At 44.5% G+C, this 9088-nt stretch overlaps 1 protein-coding gene across 1 annotated transcript; it reads left to right on the plus strand.

Moving 5' to 3' along the window:
- Positions 1–5: 5 nt before the first annotated feature.
- Positions 6–8757, plus strand: LOC139402138 (delphilin-like; the record flags this gene model as incomplete). The annotated part of the gene is made up of 10 exons (XM_071146219.1): positions 6–1700; positions 2533–2620; positions 3126–3215; positions 3400–3596; positions 5537–5692; positions 6075–6164; positions 6260–6389; positions 6692–6810; positions 7232–7396; positions 7535–8757. Coding segments are annotated over 10 exons (2814 nt in total), but the record flags the coding sequence as incomplete, so codon positions are not given.
- Between the last annotated feature and the right edge of the window lie 331 nt (positions 8758–9088).

Consider the following 9088-nt stretch of genomic DNA (forward strand, 5'->3'; position numbering starts at 1 on the left):
AAGCGCACCAGGAGCGACAAGCGTACCAGGAACAACAAGCTTACCAGGAGCAACAAGCACATCAAGCGCACCAGGAGCGACAAGCATTCCAGGAGCAACAAGCACATCAAGAACAACAAGCGTTACAGAAGCATCAATCATATCAGGAGCAACAAGCGTACCAGGAGCAAAGTATTTACCAGGGGCACCAGTCACTGCCTGCCCAGTCCTCGCACAAAGCACACCCTCTGCAGCAGCTTCACCAGTCCCTGCCCCCCCTCCCCTCTCCAGAGGCAGCCCACACCCATCCAGACCTCCCAAACCACCCAGACCCCTCACTCTACCAGATGCACCAAGCTCAACAACAGACTCGTCGTCAGAGCCGTCGTCAGTCTCACTCAGCCACATCACCTTACAATCCTCCAGCCCATTCCCCTGTCCATCCAGATCAACAGAGTCAGTACTCGGAGGCAATCTATCAGAGTATTCATACACAGTCACATCACTCATCCATGGAGCGCCTTCAGCAAGCTCATCAGGTCCAGCAGCACCACTCCTCCATGGAGCTCCTTCACCAAGCTCAGCAGGTCCAGCAGCACCACTCCTCCATGGAGCTCCTTCACCAAGCTCATCAGGTCCAGCAGCACCACTCCTCCATGGAGCTCCTTCACCAAGCTCAGCAGGTCCAGCAGCACCACTCCTCCATGGAGCTCCTTCACCAAGCTCAGCAGGTCCAGCAGCACCACTCCTCCATGGAGCTCCTTCACCAAGCTCAGCAGGTCCAGCAGCCCCACTCCTCCATAGAATTCCTTCACCAAGCTCAACAAGACCAGCAGCACCACTCGTCCATGGAGCTCCTTCACCAAGCTCATCGGGTCCAGCAGCACCACTCCTCCATGGAACTTCTTCACCAACCTCACCACTCATCCACAGAGCTCCTTCACCAAGCTCATCAGATCCAGCAGCACCTCTCATCCACGGAGCTCCTTCACCAAGCTCATCAGATCCACCAAGATCAGCCTGCATCACTACCAGTACATCTGGATCAGGAGATCCACCAGTCTCTTCAGAGCCATCAGACTCACCCATCTTCCCAGGCCAGCCACCAGGGTCAACAGACTCGTCAATCTCTCAAGTCTCATCGCACTCACCAGCCATCCCCCCAGCGTCCCCACTCCATCCAGCAGACTTACCACCACACTCCCCAGATCCAGCACATCCACCACCAGGTCCCTCCCCAGCCCACTCAGCCAGAGCTCCATCAGATCCACCTAATCCACCAGCCCATCCAGCAGCGCCACCACCCCCAGCCCACCCTGTCCACCTTCCAGCCCCTTCCACCCCACCAGCCCACCCTGTCCACCTTCCAGCCTCTGCTCCAACACCAACCCCACCAAACCCACCAGGTCCACCCCTCCAACCAGGGTCGTCCTCAGTCCCAGCCTTCTCAGCGGCTATTCAGTCAATCCCAGTCTCACCACCACTCCCACTCCCACCACCAACCCCTGCCCCAACCTCAGGCCAAGCAGCATTCCCAGTCCCAGAATAACTTGGACCAGTTGGGGAAACAGGAGCCCCCTCCTCCTCCGCCCCTGCCCCCTCCTGGAACCCCTCCTCCGCTGCCTCGCCCAGGCCTTCCGAGGATGGACTCCAATCATATGAGTGTAAAGAGGCTGCGCTGGGAACAGGTGGAGAACTCTGAGGGCACCATCTGGGGACAGGTGAGTTAGTCACATATTGGATAGATGAGTTAGTCAGCATTGAGACAGGTGAGTTAGTCAGGATTGGGACAGGTATGTCAGCCACAGTTTGGACTGGAGTTAGTCAGGGTTTGGACAGATGTGTTAGTCAGGGTGGGAAAGGTGAACTTTGTTAGGTGAAGTTGGATGGGGACAGGTAAGTTAGTCAGGATTGGGACAGGTATGTCAGCCACAGTTTGGACTGGAGTTAGTCAGGGTTTGGACAGGTTAGTTGGTCAGGGTTGCGACAGCTGAGTTAGTCAAGGTTGGGACAGTTGAGTAGTCAAGGTTAGAACAGGTGAGTTAGTCAGGGTTGCGACAGCTGAGTTAGTCAAGGTTGGGACAGGTGAGTAGTCAAGGTTAGAACAGGTGAGTTAGTCAGGGTTGCGACAGCTGAGTTAGTCAAGGTTGGGACAGGTGAGTAGTCAAGGTTAGAACAGGTGAGTTAGTCAGGGTTGCGACAGCTGAGTTAGTCAAGGTTGGGACAGGTGAGTAGTCAAGGTTAGAACAGGTGAGTTAGTCAGGGTTGGGTCAGCTGAGTTAGTCAACGTTAGAACAGGTGAGTTAGTCAGGGTTGCGACAGCTGAGTTAGTCAGGGTTGCGACAGCTGAGTTAGTCAAGGTTGGGACAGGTGAGTTAGTCAAGGTTAGAACAGGTGAGTTAGTCAGGGTTGGGTCAGGTTTTTTGATTTACAACAGTTCCGTAAAAAAATAAAATAAGCAGTCAATTTCTGAAATGACAAGCATTAGCTTGAACTTAATGAGTAGACGGTGCATAATGTACATAATGCCTGTTTTTAATCTGGGTGTTGCAGTTGGGGGAGGATTCGGATTATGACAAACTGAATGACATGGTGAAGTATCTGGATCTGGAACTGCACTTTGGGACACAAAAGAACCCCAGTGAGTATAATGTGCCCACGTGTGTATGTGAACGGGGCTGTTTGTGTGTATACATGCATAATGCATATGTTAGTGTGCATACAGTATGTTTGCACATACTGTACGTTCTTTCCACAAAACCATGTACATACCACCACCAGTCAGTTCTTGCCTAGTGTGTCTAATATGACTACTTCTTCATCTTGAGCAATGTGTGTGAAGCCCACCATGGTTTTGATTTGCTTTTGATCAGTGGTCCCTCTGACGAATGACAGCAGCGTTACCGCCATAGGCACTTCACTGACCCATTTAAGTCCAATACTTGAAATTATGTATAAAAAATAAAGTACATTGAAAATCCTGATATGGACATTTTCTGCTCCTTTAGCAGTCTCTTTCTCCCTTGATCTTTGTCTTCACACTCTTCCTTTCTGCCTCTCCCTCTCTGTGTCAATCACTTTGTCTTTCTGCCTCTTCTCATGTTTCTCTGTTTCCCTCGTGTTTCCCACATGATGTTCTGTGTCAGTTTCTCTTCCAGACCCAGCCCCTCAGTCGGAGACCTTCAAGAAGAAAGACGTAGTTGAGATTCTGTCCCATAAGAAGGCCTACAACGCATGTAAGTATGAGAGTGGAGAACGCGAGGAGGACGCTACATTGTTCCAGGCTGTGTTACACTGCACTTCAGATCTTATGTTATTGTTCTAATATAGTCTGTGTTGACTGAAACCATGAGACTATGTTACACTGTTACTGTGGCCTCGGGTATTTGACCCTTTGATCTCTTGACCCCTGACCTCCAGCCATCCTGATTGCCCACCTGAAGCTGTCCCCGGGCGAACTACGCCAGGTGCTGATGACCATGGCCACAGAGCGGCTGGAGCCAACCCACATCAAGCAGTTGCTGCTGTACGCCCCCGACGCAGAGGAGGTCAAGCAGTATGAACAGTACAGCGAGGACCCAGCCAAACTCAGCGAGCCTGACCAGTTTGTACTACAGGTACTGGGCCTAGACTGCAGAGAGGAGGCTCAGCAATTTAAAAAAAAATGTCACCTTTATTTAACCAGATAGGCCAGTTGAGAACACGTTCTCATTTACAACTGTGACCTGGCCAAAATAAAGCAAAGCAGTGCGACACAAACAACACAGAGTTACACATGTAATAGACAAACGTACAGTCAAAGTTTGGGGGATCTTTATGGATGTATTTGTGTTGTTTTGTTGTGCTATACTGTGGGTGAAAGTAGTAGTAGTAGTACTCAGTGGTGTAAAGTACTTAAGTAAAAATACTTCAAAGTACTACATAAGTCGTTTTTTGTATATTTGTACTTTACTTGACTATTTATATTTTTGACAACTTTTACTTTTACTTCACTACATTCCCAAAGAAAATGATGTACAGGAAAATAGTCTAATTCACACACAACATCCCTGGTCATCCCTACTGCCTCTGGTCTGGTTTACTTGATATAAGGAATTTGAAGTGTATTTACACTTTTACTTTGAATTTTGATACTTAAGTATATTTTAGCAATGGCATTTCCTTTTGATACTGTTAGGTTCTAATTCTCAGAGTAAAAACACAATGGACACTATGAAAGCGCAAACAAAGTCTATTCTTCCCAGAGGATCAATACAGCCGCATTAGACAAAGATGTTGTTCACACAAGCACTGATATTTAACCCTTCCTCCTAGGCTGAGTCTCCTCCTACACATCTGTACAAACATTGTTCACACAAGCACTGATATTTAACCCTTCCTCCTAGGCTGAGTCTCCTCCTACACATCTGTACAAACATTGTTCACACAAGCACTGATATTTAACCCTTCCTCCTAGGCTGAGTCTCCTCCTACACATCTGAACGAACATTGTATCTTTACTGATAAACTTTTCTTTCTCTCTTAACGTGACCTCACCTGACCTCGACCCCCTTCATCACTAATCCATGGCTCTCTCCCCTTGTCAATGCCTGCCACATGATCACTTTCCCTGCACTCAGCACATTCCAAGCTTAATCGCACACACCATATACCTTCCTCCTACAGACAACCATTAACTTCTGGTGTAGACCCTCTAAACCTAAGCACTCAATATTTCAATAGGATACCTGATAATTAACCCTATCCAAAGTTTAGGAGTTAGTACCCAGAATCCATCAATACTCGAGTCTCAAAATTCAAAGTTAAAGTATAAATACATTTAAAAAACCAGACGGCATCATTTTCTTGTTTTTGTTTTTTTTACGGATAGTCAGGGGCACTTCCAACACTCATCATTTACAAACTAAGCATTTGTGTTACTTAAGTATATTTTAGCAATGACATTTACTTTTGATACTTAAGTATATTTAAAACCAAATACCTTAGACTTTAACTTTAACTGATTTTCTATCTTTACTTTTAGTCAAGTATGAAAATTGGGTACTAGTATTAGTAGTGGTAGTGGTAGTAGTAGTAATAGTAGTAGTAGTAGTAGTGGTAGTAGTAGTAGTATAATTAGTTGTTGTTGTAGTAATAGCAGCAGCAGTAGTAGTAGTAGTAATAGAAGTAGTAGTAGTAGTAGTGGCAGCAGAAGTAGTAGTAGTAATAGAAGTAGTAGTAGTGGCAGCAGAAGTAGTAGTAGTAATAGAAGTAGTAGTAGTAATAGAAGTAGTAATAGTAGTGGCAGCAGAAGTAGTAATAGAAGTAGTAGTAGTAATAGAAGTAGTAATAGTAGTGTCAGCAGAAGTAGTAGTAGTAATAGAAGTAGTAGTAGTAATAGAAGTAGTAGTAGTAATAGAAGTAGTAGTAGTAGGGTTTGTTGGTTGCTCACAGTCATAGAATGAGAGTTTGGTTATGTGTAGGTGTTGTTGCTGGTTTTCTGTTTCCTCGTTTGTAATTGTGTGCCTTTGCGTGTGTGTGTGTGTGTGTGTGTGTGTGTGTATGCATAATGTCATAGATGCTGTCAGTACCAGAGTACAAGACTCGTCTGAGAAGCCTCCACTTCAAAAGCACCCTGCAGGAGAAGACAGAGGAGATGAGGGGCGGCTACGACTGCATCTACAACGCCTCCATGGAGCTCAAGACCAGCAAGAAACTGGCCAAGATACTGGAGGTATACAGTTATGTACTCTGACATGTACAATCACTAGGAAGAGCAATGCAACTTCTTCAACTTGAACTTGTCACCCGCCAGCATGATTCTGATAAGAGAAAACCAACAACAGTCTCATTCGGTGCTAAGAATGGAGAGAATGGAAATGCATTTGTTTGGCTTTACCAATGTTTTAGCTTGAGCCACAGATACACCAGGAAGTTAAGGATCGACAGCAGCCCAAACACCTAAACAGCAATGAACAGGATGTTTTCACTTTTATTCCCTGAGTGGAAAATATAGTGTTATTGTGGGTAATGTTCAGCCCTAAAGTGGTAATGTTGCTGTTTCAATCCTAAACTAAATGCAAGCTATATGCTAACTGTGTCAAATGTTTCCTTAGTTTGTGCTGGCGATGGGGAACTATCTGAACAACGGTCAGCCTAAGACCGGCAACAAAACCACCGGGTTTAAGATCAACTTCCTCACTGAGGTAAGCTCCTCATGGACATTTCTTTACTTCACTGTTGTTACTTCACTGTTGTTAACCCACGGACACTGTTACTAATGCACTACTGTTTCTTGTAGCTCGGCACCACAAAAACAGTGGATGGGAAATCTACGTTTCTGCACATCCTTGTCAAGTCACTGTGTCTTCACTTTCCCAACGTCCTGGATTTTGCCAAGGACCTCACCACGGTTCCCCTGGCAGCCAAAGGTAAACTGAGTAGCAGTTTCTTCATGTGTGCATTTTCTTTTGTGTGTCGGGTGTAGTGTTTCATGTACAGCATGTTGTGTTACATGTAATGTTTACCTATTGCGTGTAAATGAATAGATTAAATATGTAATCCTGTTTTTCCATAAGCACTCTTCCACCTTTGTTCTTCCCCCTGCTCTTTCTTTCTTTCTTTCTTTCTTTCTTTCTTTCTTTCTTTCTTTCTCTCTTTCTTTCTTTCTTTCTTTCTTTCCTTCTTTCTTTCTTTCTTTCTTTCTCCCATCTCACTCTCTCACTCTCTGTAGTGAACCAGAGGACCATCACATCTGACCTGAACGACCTTCACACCACTATCCAGGACATCCGATCTGCCTGCCAGAAAATGCCTGCTACAGCAGATGACCGCTTCGCTGCAGTCATGAGTGTATCTTTCACAACTAACCTGAGAGAGAGAGATTCATTACATCATTCATTACAGGCTTCTATATTCACAGGTGAGAGAGAGAGAGAGAGAGAGAGAGAGAGAGAGAGAGAGAGAGAGAGAGAGAGAGAGAGAGAGAGAGAGAGAGAGAGAGAGAGAGAGAGAGAGAGAGAGAGAGAGAGAGAGAGAGAGAGAGAGAGAGAGAGAGAGAGAGAGAGAGAGAGAGAGAGAGAGAGAGAGAGAGAGAGAGAGAGAGAGAGAGAGATTCATTACATAATTCATTATAGGTTTCTATATTCACAGGTGTGAGAGTATGCATACTGTAAAATAGCCCTTTACATGGGTGTCTCTCACCCCATCCACCACCAATATGTACTGTAGCTCCTACCTCTGGCTGTTGTATCCTTGACTTCCCTATGAGCAGGGCTTCCTGGAGAACATCCACCCAGCACTACAGTCTCTGGAGTCCCTGCAGCAGAGGGCCATGGAGGAGTGGTCCAAGACAGCCTCCTTCTTCGGAGAGGACAGCCAAGCCACCAACACAGAGTCGTTCTTTGGGATATTCACTGAGTTCCTCGCCAAGTTTGAGGTGAACCGCCTAGAGTTTGAAAGAGACCTCTGAAATAGACAAGTATGTAGTGCTATCAAGAAGTGCTATCAAGACGGTAGTAGTAATGGTACTGCATGTTTTTGTCTTGTCTGACAATGTTTTATTGTTGTTTTTCAGAGAGCTCTTAGTGAGAACCAGGCCAATGAGAACCCTCCTAGGAGTCCCAGGAGCCCAAGAATGGCCTCACCCCTGGCCTGGTGATCAGAGAGACAGGAAGAAGGGTTGGCAGGCAGACAGGCAGGCAGGCAGACAGACAGGCAGGCATACACACACTCTCTATCTCTCTCTCACACACACACGGACAGGAGTGCATGCGAAAATCCGCATACATGTACAAACACACACACACAAACACACATACACACAAACGCACTCATAGTATTTCAATTTTTGTAATTCAAGAAATGTATATTGTGGGAATTAGGTTGTCTGCAGAGTTGAGCATACAGGGCTTTAATACGTGACAGTGTAGTTTGAATGTCCAGCTAGTTTAACACCTCAAACTTTGTATATTTCATGGCTATAGAGTGTTCCTCTGGAACAGACACATTAAGCTATACTGGATCAATGGTTTTGCTTTTTATATATTTGTAAATAAAAATGTTATACCATTTATAGAAATGCAAAGATTCATGAAATGGAATAGGAAAGAGACTGACATCAGTAACTATTTGAACCCAGCTGTCTGATATACTGTAAATGAATGTATGATACAATTATAGGCTAGAAAGATGAAGTCTACAGAACATGATCAGCAATGGTAAACAGAATACTGGATCGTTTTGAGAGACATACAGATCTAAACTATTATTGCTAAAACATGTATTTGATACTTCAGCAGTTAAAAGAGATGACTGAATGTCTGTGTCAATGTGTCTGATTTGAGAATGAAATGTGTATTATATATTGTACCACTAAAATATAACTGTAATGATATATGTAATACAGGATATACATATTTAAGTAATCAATTATGAAATGCTTTACAATAATTAACATTTTTTAAATGATTTACCTGTTCCATATTTTTGTAAGCCACCCACCACACTGAATGTATTTACAAGTTATTCATTTTGAATGAAGTGTGTCTTGTATGATATCCAGTGGATACTCATTACTACTAAAGAAAGGAATGTTATGAAAACACATTTGTGCTGTTAACTTTCTGTTCCTCTCCGTCTCTGATTGTGTTGATACTGACCTGCTGTAAACGGGCAGTGTTCTATTATGAACAGTAGGAGGATTTGTTACGTTTTCATGATCATTTCTGCATACTGCACCTTCACTTTAACCTCTAGGATTCAATGAGGGGACACACTAATTTCTTGAAGCACATTACTTAAAGGGATAGTTCACACAAATGTAAAAAATTTTGGTTTCCTTACCCTGTAAGCAGTCTATGGCCAAGGTACGACGGCAATCCAAGCTTTGGTTACGTTTCCCTGGCACTGTTCCCTGGCACTGTTCCCTGGCACTGTTCCCTGGCACACATTCTAATGTTTTAGCATTTGTGGCTCAAATCCCATTCAAGTCATGCGACCGATATTAGCATTTTTCATGCATCATGTCCAAATATCCAAGTATCTTAAATTGATTGTGAAGCTCAACAAAGTCACTTATACAGTAGATGATATGAACATGATGCGTGAAAATTATAACATCAGTCCTGTG

Source organism: Oncorhynchus clarkii, unplaced genomic scaffold (assembly GCF_045791955.1).
Source record: "Oncorhynchus clarkii lewisi isolate Uvic-CL-2024 unplaced genomic scaffold, UVic_Ocla_1.0 unplaced_contig_705_pilon_pilon, whole genome shotgun sequence".
NCBI classification, from domain to species: domain Eukaryota; kingdom Metazoa; phylum Chordata; class Actinopteri; order Salmoniformes; family Salmonidae; genus Oncorhynchus; species Oncorhynchus clarkii.